Source organism: Orbicella faveolata, unplaced genomic scaffold (genome assembly GCF_042242905.1).
Source record: "Orbicella faveolata isolate gen_17 unplaced genomic scaffold, um_ofav_v1 contig_1, whole genome shotgun sequence".
In the NCBI taxonomy this organism is placed as follows: domain Eukaryota; kingdom Metazoa; phylum Cnidaria; class Anthozoa; order Scleractinia; family Merulinidae; genus Orbicella; species Orbicella faveolata.
The window spans coordinates 24,516,580-24,535,000 of record NW_028301536.1 but is presented as its reverse complement, the minus strand read 5'-3'; the positions used below and the strand labels follow the sequence as shown (position 1 = coordinate 24,535,000).

At 40.3% G+C, this 18,421-nt stretch overlaps 2 protein-coding genes across 4 annotated transcripts in view; one reads left to right on the top strand and one right to left on the bottom strand.

Moving 5' to 3' along the window:
• Positions 1–13,926, top strand: part of LOC110066444 (A disintegrin and metalloproteinase with thrombospondin motifs 2-like) — a 35,304-nt gene extending 21,378 nt beyond the window's left edge. For 2 of the 3 annotated variants that reach the window (XM_089296780.1, XM_089296770.1), the window contains 18 exons: positions 1–21; positions 784–901; positions 1,687–1,827; positions 2,322–2,488; positions 3,385–3,474; positions 3,999–4,116; positions 4,472–4,617; positions 5,208–5,328; positions 6,018–6,092; positions 6,282–6,445; positions 7,176–7,302; positions 8,354–8,480; positions 8,715–8,916; positions 10,210–10,351; positions 10,631–10,789; positions 10,909–11,165; positions 12,129–12,231; positions 12,952–13,926. The exon at positions 1–21 is cut by the window's left edge and continues 43 nt beyond it. In XM_089296780.1, coding sequence (XP_089152906.1) covers positions 1–21; positions 784–901; positions 1,687–1,827; positions 2,322–2,488; positions 3,385–3,474; positions 3,999–4,116; positions 4,472–4,617; positions 5,208–5,328; positions 6,018–6,092; positions 6,282–6,445; positions 7,176–7,302; positions 8,354–8,480; positions 8,715–8,916; positions 10,210–10,351; positions 10,631–10,789; positions 10,909–11,165; positions 12,129–12,231; positions 12,952–13,100 — 2,427 coding nt within the window. In that variant the 3' untranslated portion in view covers positions 13,101–13,926. Of the gene's footprint in view, positions 22–783; positions 902–1,686; positions 1,828–2,321; positions 2,489–3,384; positions 3,475–3,998; positions 4,117–4,471; positions 4,618–5,207; positions 5,329–6,017; positions 6,093–6,281; positions 6,446–7,175; positions 7,303–8,353; positions 8,481–8,714; positions 8,917–10,209; positions 10,352–10,630; positions 10,790–10,908; positions 11,166–12,128; positions 12,236–12,951 lie in introns of all 3 variants that reach the window. The other variant, XM_089296775.1, reaches the window with a different exon arrangement.
• Positions 13,927–15,453: 1,527 nt separating this feature from the next.
• LOC110066463 (CDGSH iron-sulfur domain-containing protein 2A-like) lies at positions 15,454–17,398 on the bottom strand. Its single transcript, XM_089296766.1, has 2 exons — positions 17,016–17,398; positions 15,454–15,653 (listed from the first exon to the last, which is right to left on the bottom strand). Exons 1-2 carry the CDS (start codon positions 17,349–17,351, stop codon positions 15,540–15,542), a joined length of 450 nt encoding a protein of 149 aa, XP_089152892.1. The 5' UTR covers positions 17,352–17,398; the 3' UTR covers positions 15,454–15,539.
• Between the last annotated feature and the right edge of the window lie 1,023 nt (positions 17,399–18,421).

Below are 18,421 nucleotides of genomic sequence, written 5' to 3'. Positions count from 1 at the left end.
TTTGAACTGTGTAATGTCATGGTGAGCTAAGTATTCTGCATCTGCTAAATTGTGTACATTATAACAGCTATGTAGTGTGTTGCCCAGCCTAAGCTATGCAGCAATGTGAATCACATAACCGGTTCGAATTGTTAAGCAGCGGATTACATTCTTGTGCCGTCCTCCCGCTGAGTCAATAACCTGCTAATTATTTGACCGTGATCTATAAATTTGTAATCAGTTTAAGTTAGCCATAGAGCGGTTTATACTTGAGTGTCAAAAGTGATTCTTATTCGCTTTGGTGTTACATTACTGCGCTAAGTGATTGGCAGATTCGCGCCACTTTGTCATCCAATCAGAAGTAAAACAAAAACCAATCATGACTCGCTGGCACACGCTTTCCCACGCTTCGCACCAGCAACTTGTATATGCTTTGAGTCTTGATTGGTTCACTGGTTTGTCTGTGTTCTTTGTGTTTGGTCACAGTGATCACTTTTGTTTTGGTTTTACGACACTCAGTTGAAAACATGTCACGCGCGAACCCCCCTAGAAAGAAGAGCTCAGCAGTTAAAATGTCCTATGAACAGCAACTCTTTACAGACTACTTCAAAACCACTTTCGAAGCAAATACCTCTTCTTAGGTCAATACCATGGGATGGCATTGGTCATACGACCATGACTTTTAACCAGAATCCGCGGGGGGTAATGAGCAGGGGTCATACGACCATAGCAGTGTTATTTGACCAGGTCTCACATGATTAACTTGACCATCACTCGTATTAACTTGGTTGGCGTTCATATCAGGACTGTCCAGGCCAGCTGTTAACGATTGAGCAAGCACGAAATGAACAGTGCAAGAGGCGTGCGCCTTTGTTGTCACCAGAAGTCAACGGAGAGTGGTTCTCTTATGATGTTTACAAAGGTGAGAAGTTCACGTTTTACTTGTCGATATGCGACAGCAAAGCTGATATCAGTCCTTTATATTCTCATCTTACCTTTACTAAGTAATTCAGTTATAAGTAAGCAGCAATCTTAACTGGTTCGTATTAGCCGTTCATGTATGTCCTCGCTAAAGATTGTCAGGGATGATCTAAACCCTCGTCGTAGAGGTGTTTGTAACTGACATTTAAAGGACTGTTGGTCATAAACAGCCTAACGCGCCCATTTCTTTGATATCACATTTCCGGGATCAGTTAAACCAACTTGCAACTCTTCCACATAAACAGACTCTTTCAGACGTAGTTTAAGTGGACTTCGTGAGATTTCCTTTCCGTCTTAGCAAAATGAAGAAGTACATACTTTACAGATGGTGACCCACTGAAATGAAAGGAGCTACAATACGTCGCAGTTTGCGCATCTTGAAAAGTTTAGCTTAAATTTTTCAAGCTCGTCGTTCGAAATCCATGTTTATCTTCTCCATCCTTAAGCATCCTTCTTTCTTTATGCGGGTTTACTTTTATCTCTTTGGTGTTTTTCTATCTTAGTAAACTGCTTTTTTCAGGTTTCCTTCAATTTAAAGGTAATTTTGTACCTGGACAAAATAGTTCAAAATACTGTGACTGAGCTCCTTAACTAATAACATCTTTTGCAGGTATTTATCTGCACAGCAAACTATCGGCTAAACACGTTCTAGGGTATATCACTCATTCCTCATGTTTCGTACATGGTTTGCGTCTATGTTAAGCTATTAGTTTCTTTTCATCTCAGCTAACATCGACTGCGACTTTGAGACTAACTTGTGCGGATGGACAAATGACCCTCATGATAATTACGACTGGAAGTACCACAAGGGCCGTACTCCTACAGCTGGCACGGGTCCCTCCACAGATCACACCAAAGGAAAACACGGTGGGTATTGATACTGAACTGTCATAAAAGGCTCAACATTAAGTTATCACTTCATTTGTAACTAGACCCTTTGCACGAACCGGTCATTTCATGCAAAATCAGTCATGCTGGGACACAAGTTACACAGTGGGACGTAAGAAAGCAGTTGCTTCATGGTTAGTGCGCTCGTCTCCGGATCGAGCGGTCCAAGTTCTGCCCTGCTCGAGAACATTGTGTTGTGCTCTTGGGCCAGACACTTAACTCTCACAGTGCCTCTCTCCACCCAGGTGTGTAAATGGGTACGGTGAATTTAATGCCTGGGATAACCCTGCGATACTCCTAGTCGCCTCATGTTACAGAAACCGGGGTAAGCTCCGGCCTGATGAACCACTTAGCTCTTATGCAGACTTTACTTTTTTAGTCGATACCCGTACTTTGCTTGTGATACATTAATTCATTCATTGCCAGCAGACAGGTCTTCTGATGTTTTTTTTCTAATCGTCTTTATTTTGTAGGTCATTACGTGTTTTTGGAGACCTCACGGCCCGTAGATCCAGGATGGAAGGCCAGGCTCGTCAGCAAGTACATAGGCATGCGCGTTGCGTGCCTTAAGTTCTGGTATCATGCATTTGGTGATGACGCCCATATGGGTTACCTTCAACTGGTGGTCAAAACAAGTACGGTAGGTACAGTGAGTCCGGGAGGGGGAACTCTCATATGAAAAGGTCGGGGGTGCTCGTCGGAAAATTTGAATTAAACCCCTAAGGGAGAACAATCTGGGCGTGGCTTGAGCTTTATTTGACCCCTAAAAGATACCACTTAAAATGGAATAGGCTTGATTACCAACCGCTGCTCTGGAAAGGAGCCCGCGTTGGTCGACCGAACTCGAGAGACGGGCAGAAATCGAGACTAAAAACGGAAGAAAGAGCTTTTTTATTATTACTTCTTCAAGTGTACCCCAAAAGATACTTTGACAGCTAAAAATACTGGCATTGTGCCATGAACACTCTAAGTGACTGATTTATACCCCTAAGCGAGACGACGAGGATCCCCGACGACCTTTTCACATGAGAGTCTTCACACCTCCAGGACGGTAAGTTCTGAACGCCTTGAGGAGTAGACTTGCCACAAGTCAACCTCATGAGTTTCAGGGTGGAATAGCTAAGCTAGCGGACTGATCTGAAAGTCTACTTGAGGGGTAGTGCAACCGTAAATTATACAGCGTTGTCGAGCAAACTTTTGCAGAATATGTAAACTATATTATTCCAGAGTAGTTCGACCTGTAGGAAGAAACCTCAGATACAAATGAATCAAACAGACGCGGGGTTGTTTGAAGCGTTCGTTATTGCTTACCATTTTCTGTTTGGAAAACATACATCATACATAGAGCCATACTTCATTTATTTAAACACGGTAAAATCTTCAGCGACACATTATAATAAAAAAAGAAGCTCAATAGACCACATTCGTATTCTCGGTATAGGACTGGAACTAGCTTGCAACTGAGGCTATGCTGGGAATCTTTTCAAATGTAAATGACGTAAAGTAAGCTAAATTTGCTATGTGTTCTTTTTGCAGGACGAAAAGGTGGTTTGGAGCGTCAACCGAAATCGAGGAGATAGATGGGTGTTGAAATATGCGACGATATATAGCATGAGACCGTACAGGGTAAACACAACTTAGTATTCTAGTATCCTTTAAGACCGCCTTTGATCAAGATTAGTAAGCCCTTCAGGGGCGGATCTATGGGGAGGGTGCAGGGAGTGCGCACAGCCCCCCACCTTGAGATGAAGCCTCCTTCTTCGTATATATTCGCTTTTAAAATTTGTTTACCTCACCAGTCAGTTACGCCATTCCTTGGTGGTGCACGCCCTCCTAAGAAAAATCCTGGATCCGCCCCTGCCCTTGGTTAACTTTTACTTATCCTTGATTAGCGTTATACTGACGCCAGTCGGATTTCATAGATTGTAGATTACTACGCCTAACGTGTATTTCTGAGGTAAAAGAGGCAGCGTCGTCTTTTCTGGACGCGGCGCCGACGCACTGAAGCTCGCGAAACTCACGCCTGACTGCGGCGTTTGTTCCTCGTCATACCGATGAAACAAAAAACCGTCTCTTTCAAAGCATTTGAGACCAGTAACTTGAGGGTTTGATTTATTATCGAAAACCTTACGTTTGCATTTCGTTTCTAGTTCATTTTTCAAGGCGTCAGAGGTGACGGTTATCTCAGTGATTTCGCTTTGGATGACATCTCTCTCGAAAATAACCCGTGTGGCCTTGGAATGTTGGGACTAACAACAATAAACAACAGTAAGATTTTACAAATCATTGTCTTTTTGTTTTTCGCTGGAAAAGTTCCGTAGGCACAATCACGAGTAGCTCTTATTAAGAGTTAACAATTTGATTGCAAATGTTCAAAGCAAGGTGTTTAAAGGAAGTAAAAGTTGTTCAAACTAATTAGGTTTTAGTCTCGAGAAACGATGAATTGTAGGGAACAGTTTTTAAACCAACAGCTTATAAATAAGAATTAGATTATGAGCTCGAGATTTATATTTTGCCGTGCGTCTTTTCAGTAATTGGATTGGAGCTGTATAATCTTAGGTGACTATTGAAATGTACCTTATTTTGCTGATTTTCATATTAAAACCTTTCACTTTGTTTTTAGAAATAAATCTTAATCCCTGTAAACATTTCTGTGAAGCGACTAAAGACGGAAACAGTGTAGACGTCATACAAATGGATTTAGAAAACGGGAGCCGTTGTCACGACAGTTTGAGTTCATTTGATGTCTGTATCCAAGGAAAATGCCAGGTATGTCACATGAAGTAGGTAAAGAAAATACTTCAACAAAGCTAGAATGCGGTGTTTTGCTAGTCCATTATGTTGAAAGCTAACATAATCCTACTTTACTTAAGGCTTGAACAGCTATGCTTGATTCACAGACTTCAATCTCTTTACAAGAGTGATCGCTTCACTTCAAAGTGGACGCAAAACATTCATATTTCTAAATGATATATCAAACTCAAAAGTCCGTGTTTGACCACATTTCCAAACACCGAGAAGGAAGTGGAAAATGCGACGCGTAGCAGAACATTTTTGACGAACTTCGAGTTATTTGGTAATGTAGTCAAACACTGTCTTCAGTGTTTGATATATCTTCTCAATCGAAACTAAAACTAAGGAGAAAACGGAGAAATAAAATCGTAAATCTCTACGCTAATTAAGGTCATACATCCCAACACAGTCACGGTCATGATTTCCTTTGTTTGAACTTGATGAATTATTCCTGAGTTTAAGAAGCTCTTGCTCAACTTGATTTAGTGTCTGTACTGTACATTGACAAAACAAGTGCTGGAGACTTCCTTAACACTTTTTTTATTGCTGTAATCTCCACCCTATAGCAAGTAGGATGTGATGGTGTTATTGGATCAAACAAAACTTTGGACAGTTGTGGTGTGTGTAATGGCAACAACAAGTCATGTTCACAGACTAACGGATCTATCACTACGTTTCCGAAAGAAGGTAACATACTTCATTATCAATTCGTGATCGCTCTGATAACTTGTCTTATCAAAATCGTCAAAAACTTCAAATGGTTTTCTCGCCATAATTTTCGCTTGAGACCTCGTCTCATCTGGTGAGAAGACGACGGGGATTGGTAAGGGCAGTTGTGGGAAGGGGGGGGGGGGGGCGTTAGAGGGAGTGAAGATGTCGTTTTTCTTGCTCAAAAAGAGTAGCGAGAATTGTCGATCCCCTTTACCGTTTTCCAGATCCATCATATACCTCATTGTAATAAGTTTAGCTACGAGCATGTTGTGCGTGACTGTTGTTGTTAAGTTATATATAAAGAGGATGTTGTTGTTGTTGTTGTTGTTGACCTCAAGCATGGCAAACTATTTAATAGAAGACGTTTGTTTAGCCTGCAAAGTTCTGCTGCTTGGGTCACAAACTATCTTAAAATTTGCCAAGTAAATATAACTTCTGATCACTAATGCATTGTAATAAGTTTAGCTACGAGCATGGTGTGCGTGACTGGTGTTGTTAAGTTATGTTGTGCGTGACTGATGTTGTTAAGTTATGTTGTGCGTGACTGGTGTAGTTAATGTGCGTGACTACTGTAGTTTAGTTATGTTGTGCGTGACTGGTGTAGTTTAGTTATGCTGTGCGTGACTGGTGTAGTTTAGTTATGATGTGCGTGACTTATATTTCAGATCTTCAGACGTTATTAGAATGTCCAGTTGGTGCTACCAATATCATGTTGGAGGACTCATCCCCAAACTTCCTCGGTTAGTCTTACAAATTATGTATGCTTCAAAAGGTGATTTTGTGTTTTCTTTGTAATGGAGATTGTTTGGCCAGAAGTGTGTGTCGTGTAACTTACAATAAAAACGACTATTTCTGTTCGATACAACTCGATATCACATTATATGTCAATTAGTCTTTCAGTCATACAATTTAAAATAATTGATCAACAGTTCTTGACGGCATGGGAGTAAAGAAGCCGTATTTTAATGGCGCCGCAGAGGAGTCCGTGTCCAAAGTGTATAAATTTGCTGGCTCAAAGTTCACTTACTGGCGACAAGGTCACAAAGAGGCGCTAAGTGCACTGGGCCCAATTAAAGACAGGATCATAGTAAAGGTTAGTCACGTGACCCCGTGTAAATATAACTATTTGAAGTGACGTTCTACTGGATCTTAACCGTCGTATGACATCATGGAGACTGGAACGGTGCCTGGGACGTTGCCTGGGACGGTGCCTGGAACACATAAAGCATTGTTCTTTGCCCTGTAGCTGACAAATTCCCGAAAACCATTGAGCCACACGTCTATATTGCAGTTTAAATTTTAACAGTCGAAACAATTTTAATACTTATAGGCATGTCTTAATCATAAATTGGTATTTTTATAGCCTTTTTAATTGTTTAGCTCGAAGATTTTAGCGCTATGTAGCTACTCTTAAATTCGAGTTTAAATAAAGTTTATGTAATCACAACCTCTCTTTAGAGCGGTTTTCAATTGACGGTGTCGTAAATCCGATTAGACTACTCAGCCGACCTCAAACCGTACTAAAACTAAAACTAAAACCAAAAGCAAAGTAATTGCCTGGTTACTTTCAACACTCAACTGAAAACCGCTCTATGACGAATGCGTTACTTTGGAGACCAATTCAAATTTCTCTCGTGGCTTTTTGAAAAGATAGTCGTCTGAATATGCAATGAAATCAAGTAGCTTAATTGAAGAAGATGTAGCTATGTTTTCATACTTCTGCCTAAATCTTTTCTGGTTAATAGCTTTGATTTTAATGAACAAACAACGATCCAGACGCTCACACGCTGTTAACACTGATGCATTAAATACTTTTGGTGTAGGTTAAGATCAGTGACGAGCCAGCCCCTATAAATCTACGTTACGTCTTCTACAAACCAGATAGTAATGGAAGTCAATACTACTGGTCCCATTTCAAATGGACCGACTGCTCCAGAACTTGCGGAGAAGGTTTGTGCATGAAGTAATACTTCTCAAACTCATTAATAACACATCAAGTTAAAACAAAGAAAATGACAACGTGGATACCCGGTCTTAAAGGCGCTCAGTCACGGTTTGCGCATATTGAAAAGTTTAGCCTCAATTTTTCAAATTCGTCGTTTGTAATCCGTGTTAATCTCCTCCATCCTTAGCCATCCTTGTTCCTTTATGGTTTATCATTATGTCTTTGGTGCTTTTCTATCTTATTAAACTGTTGTTTTCAGGTTTCCTACCATTTAAAGGTAATTTTGTATGTGGTCAAAATAACTAGAAATACCGTGACTGAGCTCCTTTAATTAGCATAAATTTTGACGATTTTACTTCTCCGTCTACTCCTTAGTTTTTGTTTCGATTGAGAAGATGTATCAAACTCTCGAGACAGTGTTTCGAAACAACCTCGGATTTTGTCAAAAATACTCCGCTGCGCGTCGGTGTTTGGATACCCCGATGAAACACTGTCATTCGTGTTTGATATATTACATCAAACGCGAAAGACCGTGTTTGACCACATTTCCAAACACCGAGAAGGGAGTTGACAGGGATATTTGACGAACCTCGAGGTGTTTTGAAATTTGGACAAATACTGTCTTGAGTGTTTCATATATCATCTCAATAGAAACAAAAGCTAAGGAGAAAACGAAGAAATAAAATTGTAAAAACCTATGCTAATTAAGATCAGTCAGACATCCAAACACTGTCACGTTCACGATTACCTTTGTTTAAACTTGATGAATTATTAATGAGTTTGAGAGCGATAAAGGAGTTATGTTTCTTCTTTCGTCTTGTTTCTTGTTTTATTTTTGCCATTTATAAATATAAACACAACGCATCAATGTATATCATAGGCAAGGAAGCCCAGAGAAGCCAATAAGGCTTATGTGAAGGACTTACCTTAAGTCTTAACAAGAGAATAAAAATGCTGTAATAATGTATTGAACCTTGCAGCTCTCGAGAGGATTTCCAGGGTTCACAAAACGTTAGGGGTGGCTAAAAGGCTGTCGTTTTTGTTTCTTAATTTTAGGAATTCAAACACGCCTATTCAAATGCCGCAAACACGAAGACGACTCAGAGGTTACGGAAAGTAACTGCTTTTCCAGCAACAAACCCGAACCTTTGACAAAACCTTGTAATTTGACGGCTTGTGAGAGGTATGTCTGCTTCAGTTGTCAATATTTGATTCTACTTTTATAGAACTTAAATCCTTGAGAAAAATGGATTTGAAAACTAGGGAATATCGTTCGCATATTCCTCTGTTCGAGCTGGGGCATATTCAATCACGTGCGAGCGAAATATTTGACGAATTGTAGTAGCAGATCCCTTGTTGAGTGCCTGCGCTTATTGCAACAAGTTCAATTGCTCATTTTTATTTCCTTCATACTCAGGTTCGAATGGCGTGCTTCTAAATGGACCAGCTGCTCGTTGCCTTGTAATGGTGGAAACCAAACTCGCACATTGGAATGCAGAGCCGTGCTTGCTGATCACCAGGCCAACTCTTCCCTCTGTACCGGGGATAAGCCTGAGACCGTGCAAATTTGTAATGACGAGCCTTGCCCTGCCAAGTGGATTGTGGGTAATTGGTCAGAGGTGAGTAATTAATCAGTAAATTCTTTTGTTGCTGTTGCTGTAGGACATGTTGAAAATGTTACAGTATAAAATCTTTACGGGTTTCTGAGCCCGAAAGGGGGACTCCCATATTTAAAGGTATGTGACGCTCGTCGGAAAATCTGAAATAAACCCTAAAGGAGACTAATGTGGGCGTGTGTCGAGCTCTATTTGACCCCTAATTGAAACCTTGTAAATATTATTATTATTTTTTTTTTTTTCAAGTGTAACCCTAAAAGATACCTCGACAACTAAAAATAGTGGCGTTTACGGTCCTGAACACCCAAGAGAGACCAAAATCCGTGATTTAAGATAACGGGCACCCCCAACCTTTTTCACATGGGAATCACTCCCGGGGAGCGGGAGGCGGACGCGGGCGGTTGAGCAGCTGACCTGTAATTGTCCTTTTGCTCGCGCGTATTCGTGTAAACTTCATTTAATATGCAGTATCAAACACGAGAGACAATGTTTCATCGGGATATCCAAACACCGACAAGAGAGATGAAAATACGACGCGGAGCGGAGTATTTTTGACTAAATTGTTTCATAGCCGATGAAACACTGTCTCGAGTGTTTGATATATCTTCTGAATCGAAGTAAAAGCTAAGGAGTAAACGGAGAAGTAAAATCGTCAAAATCTACGCTAATTAAGACCGGGTATCCAAACCTCCTTCACGGTTGTGATTCTCTTTGTTTTAACTTGATGAATTACTAATGAGTTTGAGAAGCTTGGTTAATGGAGATCTACCTCGTTGAAGCTGAGGTCACCATCCCTTATAATCTCAAGCCAAAGTCTTCATTTTTTATCAATTGGCGAGTACTTAAAATTATATTTGGTTCGTTTCGGTCAAATTTATTCTCGTTAACTACTTGCCCGGGTAATCTTGTTAATGCGAGTGCAATGAAGGATTTACATTACGAATGATATTTGGAAATTCAAGGCGAGTGCAATTTGAAAGAATTTTCAAATATTACGAGTAGTGTAAATCTTGAATTGCTGGAGCTTTTATACGATTACTCATTTGTTAAATTACTGAGAAAACTACGAAAGCGCGCACGCTTTAGTACAAATTAAAAATTAACGATAAATTGGCCAAACCCAATGATGTAATTTTCTCAGTAATACAACACCTGGAATTCAAATATTCGTGTGCTGTACACCCGTGGTTAAATTTCGATCAGAATTTCCATTCTAAAAAACAGAAGTGTAGGTTTTGTAAGATAGTCCTTTACTGTGTAATTGCTCGCAATTTTTGTTTCATTTTTGTTCTTTAGTGTTCGAATACTTGTGGGAATAGCATGCAGTCCCGCTCAGTCCAGTGTCGGGATGTACTTGGTAGCTTGTCGTTAAATTGTCCAAGTAGTACCAAAGCACCAACTCGCAGGATCTGTAGGAAACAGCCTTGTGATGGAAGTGGTGAGTACGTCTGTTGCTTGACAAATTGTTTTAACACCTCTTGCCCTGTAATTTGGTGTCAAGTGGGGTGCACCGTAACTGCACTATTTGTAATTTTATGTAAGTTTTGTTTGTGTGGGAAAATATTAAGACCTCTGTTATTCACACTTACCGAGACTTTTCTCGTGTTGCAATACTCACTTCCAGACTGTTCTCCATGAAGTTAGTAATAATCAACATAATCAGATAGTTAACGATTTTGACAAAATGCCCATTTTTGTTATTGTTTTCTTTCGTTAGTTTTCGCCAAGTTGTCCTGCTCCTTTGAAGAAGGGTTGTGTGAGTGGGAAAACGTGCAAGGCTCTAAGCTAGACCAGTTTGACTGGACTCTGTGGAACGGAAGTACACCAAGCAGGAATACGGGTCCTACCAACGACCACACCCTTGGAACCTCCAAAGGTGATTTGCGTGTTAACAACATGCCAAATAAGGGTTCAAAGATCTCTTTCTCTGACTGGCACTTTGGCTTTTGAAATTGCTTGCTTTTTTCCTTACTAAAGTAAATTCTTTCTTCCTAGGTGTTTATGCCTACATAGAAGCATCAGATCCTCGAAAAAGAAATGACCGAGCAAGATTAATAAGTCCAGTGGTTAGGGCCAATAGAGTCTGTCTTGACTTCTGGTATCACATGTATGGCCAAAACATGGGCTGGCTCCGTGTTTTCTACCGGAATCCAGTCTCTAAAAGAGAACGGCGGCTATGGTACAGGTCAAAAGATCAAAACAACGAGTGGCATAACGAACGGCTTGCTATTTCCTCGTATTTGCCGTACCAGGTAAAATCTATTGCTCTGTGGCCTTGTGCCAAGAGGTGGAGCTAGTTTGGGGGTGGGGGGATGGGGGGTGATGGGTAGGGTGGAGAGATAGTTTCAATGAAACAACAAGTTCATCAGAGTGGTTTAACGGGGCCGCGGGAATCAAGTTGTGCTTAACGATTATTGTCCAAAATCGGCAAGATAGTTATAAATAAAACCTAAGTTTCTGTCTCTTTATAAAGAATGCAGCCACGTCTTCTTACTATAGATAGCGGAGAGAAACCAGGGATACAGGAGAGTTCTATCAGTGAGTCAAGCCAGAGAAATGACTTCCCATGATCTTCATCACATAATCAAAAACGGGGATTTTGTTTCCTTCTAAGGAATGTTACTGTGTTGTAATGTTTAAGAGCGAGGTTAGAAGAGTAACGAGACTTTTGCCTGTGCGCAAAAAGCTGACTCCTGATGCTACGTCAAAAATTAATCTTATATAATGACAAAGAACAGCCTTTTCACGAAAAAGATATCCGCGAAAAAAACAAGCTTTTTTATCCTAATCATAGTAATAATCCAGGGGCGGATCCAGGATTTTTCAAGCGGGGATGAGGTGGATGGTACCTTGGGGTTATAGAATCAATAGGGCATGCCCCTAAATGTCTTAATTTGAGAATTGAACCAAATTTAAAACTGTTACACCACAAATACTAGCAATGCATCAAAGTAGAAATTACAGTGACGTGACTGTTCAGAGTGTTTCCCTTCAATTATGCTGTAATGTTCACAATTGATTTCAATCTTTTACTTTTTACTTCTTTAAAAAGGGTGTGGCTAACCATCCAATCCACACTCCCCCTAAATCCGCGCGTGTTATCATAATCATAAACGTCACACGTCATAGTCATGTAGTTTTAATACCAGTTTTCAACAGAATCGTCAAACGTAGCACGAGCTAGATCTTTTAATCTCACAATGACTTGTTTGCAGATTGTATTCGAGGCTATTCGCGGGAGAGGATTTTCCAGTGACGTAGCGTTGGACGATATTAAAATTTCCAGTGGTGGATGCCCTCCAAAGCAACGTGAAACACGTGGGTTTGTAAAATATCCGTTTAGACTTTAATCAACTTTGAACTCACAAAATCTACCGGATTTAGGATACTGAAATAACTCCAAGATCTCTTATAGGTTGGATCTTTCAGAAGTTGTCCCAAGTTTTCCAAAGTTCTTATTCTCAGTTAACTAAAATTATAAGGACATTAGGCCATTCAAGTTTGCAAAAGTAGATACTTTGAAGCAATCTTTTCCACAATCTGCACGCACGCGCACGTGATAAAAGAATTGATAAACATTGTAAGCAAGGGTCCTTGGTTCTTACATTAACATGTTATCAAACAAAACAAATACAACTTTGCGGCGTCATAGTTGAATGGCTGAAAAAGGACAAAAGTTGTAGCGTGGTGTGTACCCAAAATGGCCTTATTAGAGCTATCTTACCAATACCCCACTACTAGTATTTATCACTCTTGACGAAAAATAGTTCTTCTGGGAGCCAGGGAGGAAACTTGGAGGATTTTCTCGTGTCAGGATTGGGGATTACTAGGGTGGGAACCCAGAGGTCCATCTCTGGTTTTAATTAGACCCTCCTGGCAAGGTGCCTGCTGACTACTCTCGAGGCCCGGGTGAACGATTTCAGAGCTAGTGTAAGGGTTGAAACGAGTCACTGACACCAGTGTTACGAAAACGTGCACTACGGCCACGTTTAAGGTTTTTTCACTTTTTTTGTCTTTTATTTTTTTTCTTTATTTTAGTTCGAAATCAGTGTAGCGGCGATAGATCAAACTATTGCAAAGCTGCCATTCGCCTCAACTGGTGCTCTTCAGATACTTGGGGAAAGATATGCTGCAAGACATGCAAGCGGGATACCATAAACACAAAAGCCCTGCTGACCGGGAAATAATAACGAACAAACACAGGCAACACCAGCGGGACTCCCCTGCTACGGCCTCGTTTTGGACAAACGCCGTAAGCCCTGTGATTGGCCGTCGTGTGCAAAATGGCGGACAATGTAAACGTCGACTTTTTGTACAGATTTATATAGCAATTTTATAAGAAAGTTATCAGAAAGTATTAAAGGATTTTAATGAACTTTGTAAACAATTTTTGAATGCCAAAAACAGGATTGTTTTGAATATGCACACACCCAATTTCCTCCATGGAAACCATTTTCAAGTTTAACAGTTTCATAGTTGCAAGCAAAGCGGGAGCCGAAGGGGAATTTTCTGCCTGAACTCTGTAATTCTAAAGAGTGATCAACTTCTATTTTCTCCATGTAATAACGTAGGCAAACAACAGGCATACCATATCCAGATGGTTTTGTCTTCATATCTCCCCAGATTCTCAGAACTAAGGAGAATTAACATCTCAAACTTTAGGTTCACAGAGTTAAGCTTTTAGCTGGTAGAGTTTCTGTAAAGAGAAAGACATCTTAGTTTTGGTGCCTGAACTCTCCCTTACTCCTTCCACCTCTGGTGGAAAGTTTAACTACGAGAGGTTAATAACGGAGAAGGGAAGGCTCACCTCGTTCCCTGGGTCCTATCTCTACTTTCTCGAGGTAGAGAGAGGACACTGGGAACGAGATCGAGCTAACCAGACTAATATTTTGCTGGCGTTTTTGTAACTTTAAGGGGAGACAAGATGTATATCAACATTGTATAATGGTTGTTATAACTTATGTGACAAAGAAGAAACTAATCAATAAAAAATGTTAATAGAACAATGCAGAAGTGAATCGACCAAAGCATTATTTTGTGTGTCTTGGCGAGGTTTCCGATTTCTAAATGGACTGCAGTATAGTAAGTCAGGAATGACTTCCAGTGCAAACATTCTGTTAGAGAAACCTGCCAAAATACTAGAGATAACTTACAATCGATTCGTATCGCATTTCTGGCAATACTCTCTTGCGCTAAGGAAACACACATACGCTCAGGCAGTGTGGCTATGGTTTGAAAGCTCTATGCACATAAAACCGTCCGATATCTGGCTAAAGGTGTTGCCACATTTGTTCCCAAGACATATAAGCTAGAAGTCGACAGCAAACTAGTTTCCAGGGTCTCTCTTCTTCCCTCTCTTCTCGCAGAGACTTTACCGACAATTCACGTACTCCGAGACGAGATTAGAAACCTGCTCAGCTTTAAAAGACTCGAAATGACCAACGCTGATAACGTAATCTCAGTCTCCCGATAGTTTCCTCTGCACCAGGTTGAAAATTGTATCACCAGAAAAACCCGCTGCAGCTCTCTAGGATGAATTTCAGAAACACTGAGGTGGATCCTTTGAATCAAGGTTCTTTGAAAGAAAATGCCATCCAGATTCCTGATCTGGCGATCCACCGGATGACGCTGCAACGCCTTTGTTTTGCCACTGATCTTATCATATGGAAAAAAACTTACAGCTGTAAAAACAATATCTTGTCACTTAGGAGTTGGCAACCTTCTGTTTTGTTCTCATTCAGGGCATTAGGCCATTTTACCTTATTTTTGTTTATTTTCACTGCACGAGAGCTGGCGTATTTTGAGGGATTTTCGCGTCAAAATTTTTGCGTCAAAATTTTGCCTTTGCCTCCCTCTCCCCCAGGGAAAAAACCTCGCTTAAGCCCGCGATCCAATTGAAAACCCAGTACTTGGTCCGCGGTCAACTTCCAAAAAACACACGACCTCGATGGGCTCCTGACCTGAGCCCCCGATATGGTCATGTGATGCTGATCAGCAGACACCTTGTTTTGACAGCTGTCAATTAATTATAACATGGATGTCCAATATCAAAGATATACCTATGGTAATGGTGCTACTTTCTTATTTTTCAAGGTATGGGGCTTGGCGTATGGACATATGGACAGTCAACAACCAAAATTTTTGAGATCAATGTGTTACCAAATTTTCTAAGGTATGGGGCTCCACTCATGCACCTTTGGTGCGCAGGTGCTCGGCAAAAAACCTGTTTGATCAAAATATGTTGGGAAGTTGGTTTGAACTATGAAATTTGTCTTCTCAAAATGACTGCAAAGTGTAGAGGAGACCAAACTAAACCCGATTAAGTTAGCCTAGTTTAGTTGGTGTGAATTATGGGGCATAAAGGAAGCCTGGATGGACTATCCATCATTTATAATCTGATAAGATTTCATTTGATCGTTGATTTGGTCATGAATAAACACCTAAAAATTAAAAAAAGTAACAATATTAATTCTTTTTTTACAAAAAATGAGTTATGTTTGCCAAAGACTACATGTACCTGCAAAATCAAGAGACAATAACTAGCTGAAAAAGAGCACACTATCACATTTATTGCACTTCAAGAAAAAACTGCACAATCATCTCCTTGTATCGCCTAGTCAGGTCTGTCAAGTTGAAGGTGCTGCTGCTGCTGCAGGCTTTTTTCTCTTCAGGACAACTGGCCCCACATTGTCTCCAGTTTCTTTATTGTGTTGGGTATGTGAGCCATCACACCTTGGAAACTGATAAGAAAAGGAAAGAATTCAGCATTGACTTTAAATTTCTCTCACTGGATACTAAGCTAATAATTTTATTAATTTTGCAGCATATAGAACTTCAGATTTATGGCAAGGTGTCAAAATACAATCAGTCCCAGATCCCTAAGTTAAGATCTTTTGTTTTGTTACAAATACAAAACGTTACAAAATACTTGCAATATTACAAAGTATAATTCGACAAAACCAATTAATAAATATAGGTCCGAAGAAACCAAACTGAAAGTTACAGGGTTATGATAGTACTGACAGCAGTTGCAAATGTCACGCAATGTCACATCTGAACGAGGGTAACCATCATAAACGTGTGCCAGATTGCGGCTGATCCAAGAATGTTTTTAATATAGGGGAAAGTTAAAAAGGATTGAAATTTGTGTAATAGGGTTTATACTTTATCAAAACAGAATAGTATTGGTCACTACTTTCGGGATTCGCTGACAAACATGAATTCAGGGTCACTACTTTCGAGTGGTGGAGGGAGAGGTGGGATGGACGGATACCCCTCGTTATATACTGTAACGTATTAATTTGAGCATCTTGTAAAATGTAGGTTTTACCTTCTCTATTTGGTTTCCAGCAATGACAGATAGCATAATAAGCAGCCTTCTGTGCTAAATTTGCGGCAACCTTTTTCTTAAGCAGTGCTTTCTTGATTGGTTAAAAGGTTGACCCCTACCCTTGTTCCGGGGGGTACTCCCAGAAAAGTTGAGTGGGGGTGTGCGGCCCACTTCCCAAAACCATTACCCTATTCATGACTGAAATCTGAGATTTTCCCTACCCTATTTACGACCTGGCCAAAATCCGATACCCTATTTATGACCGTTGTGGCTGGCACAGTTACCTTAAACTTAAGTTATGAAGGGCTTTTATTGACGTTCTTATTGATAACGATGAAAAAGTAGCTTCTTCTAAGAAACATACCCAATTCAAGACTCGAGTACAAAAACCATACCCTATTTAAGACCAAAATGGCCAACATCAATACCCTATTTATGACCAAAACGACTGAAAAACCCTATCCTTTGGGGCCGCACATACCTATAGAGCCCATATAAAGGGGTATCCATCTCCCACCGGACCCTCGTTTCAAAACGCAGTACATGTAATTTGAACTGCTAGTAAAATACAAGTTTAACCTTCTTCGACTTCCAGCGACGACAGAGAGCGTGATAAGCAGCCTTCTCTGCTAAATCGTCAATCTGAATAGAGTCAGTATCTTTCCCTTTGCCCTTTGCTGCGTTTTGTTGATTGCTTCGTTTGATTGATTAGGAATGACCACTCATTACATAATGTATTGTTATGTAACTTCTAGTAAAACGCCAGTTTTACCTTCTTCGACTTCCAGCAACGACAGAAAGCATGGTAAGCAGCCTTCTCTGCTAAATCCTCAATCTGGATAGTGTCAGCAACCTTTTCCTTATCCTTTTGCAGTGTTTTGTTGATCCAGTCTGGGTGCGCCTCCTTCTTCGCAGCGGGCTTCGAAAATAAGCGCAACAGCCATGAGATCACGAGATACAACAGCAGCGATTCTGCCACCAGCAGTGGTGCAAGCCGCACCCACTCCTTCCTCGTGAGCTTTAAAAATCCACCAAATGTGGAAGGCACTGGCAGAGATTTGAGATAGTTTGGGAGCTGAACTTTAATAGCTCGTGAAACGGCTTCCATTTTGAACTACAGTTGATCACGTGACAATTCGTTTATTTGAATAAATGTTCACATCAATAAAGAGTGTGTTCATTGTCACGCAATAAAAAATAAAATCAAATACCATTCAGTAGATAAAGTCAAGAAATGGTGATACTATAGACAATAAATAAGCAAGGCAGTTCTCCAAAGTTTAAGGTGTGTGCGTTGTCTCAAAGTTGAGATATTCGTGGAAATGTTCCGCGCAAAATTATATAGAGCCTGGTATGGAGCCGCCATGCTCCAATATGGCGGCCGGAAAAGAGAATATGTCACGGAATATGTCACGGAATATGTCACGGAATATGTCACGCACCGCCAGAACTCCGAAATTCAAAATGCGCTTGTTTCCAAACGAAGGACGCTATTGAGCTGGAAAGTTGTACACAGATATAAATTTAGTACCTTTTATGCCTGATCTTGACAAAACCTTCAGTGGCTCTTTAGTTTTGGATTTGAGAATTTGATGACGTCACGTGAACACCCCACACTCTATTCAGCGCATTGAATCAATATCAAATGTTAGAAATATTTTAAAAACGTTCAAACTTCAGGCAAAACATTTCTATTGTTGTTGATAAAGTTAAAGCAAAAACACTAATTTGTAAAAGTATACTTTTCCAAATATGTTCTTTCTCTATCTTGTGCACATTATAAAATGTATGAATTGTACAGTGTAAACAAATGGGTGTGAACTCTTTAACGCTCGGCTAAGATTTTTTTCGCTGAGAAATAAGCAGTTAATGCACTGATGGTTCGCTGTTTAAGTTTGCACCAGAGGAAATTGGCTTTAGAGAACTATTTTCCCTTTGATTTTAAGTTATTTCAACCATAGCTTGCGCTTGATAAGAAGATAGCCTCGGGCGAAAGTCACGCAGAGCTTCCTGGGAGCATTGCGTGACTTAAGCCCGAGTGGCTACTATTAGATACACAGAGAGCCCAATGAGCTGTCCCAAGGTAAGCGTTGGAGCACCATCAATATCACTGTTGAATATCACTATTATTTTATCTAATTTCTCGGAGATACTACCTCTTTTAAGGGTTAATGAAGC

Bases quoted from the DNA above. Each gene is read 5' to 3' on its own strand.
- LOC110066463 (XM_089296766.1), bottom strand. From the start codon at position 17,351: ATGGAAGCCGTTTCACGAGCTATTAAAGTTCAGCTCCCAAACTATCTC. The intron at 15,654-17,015 runs GTAAAACTGGCG...TTTTCTTATCAG, and splicing joins GTTGCTGGAAGTCGAAGAAG to TTTCCAAGGTGTGATGGCTC.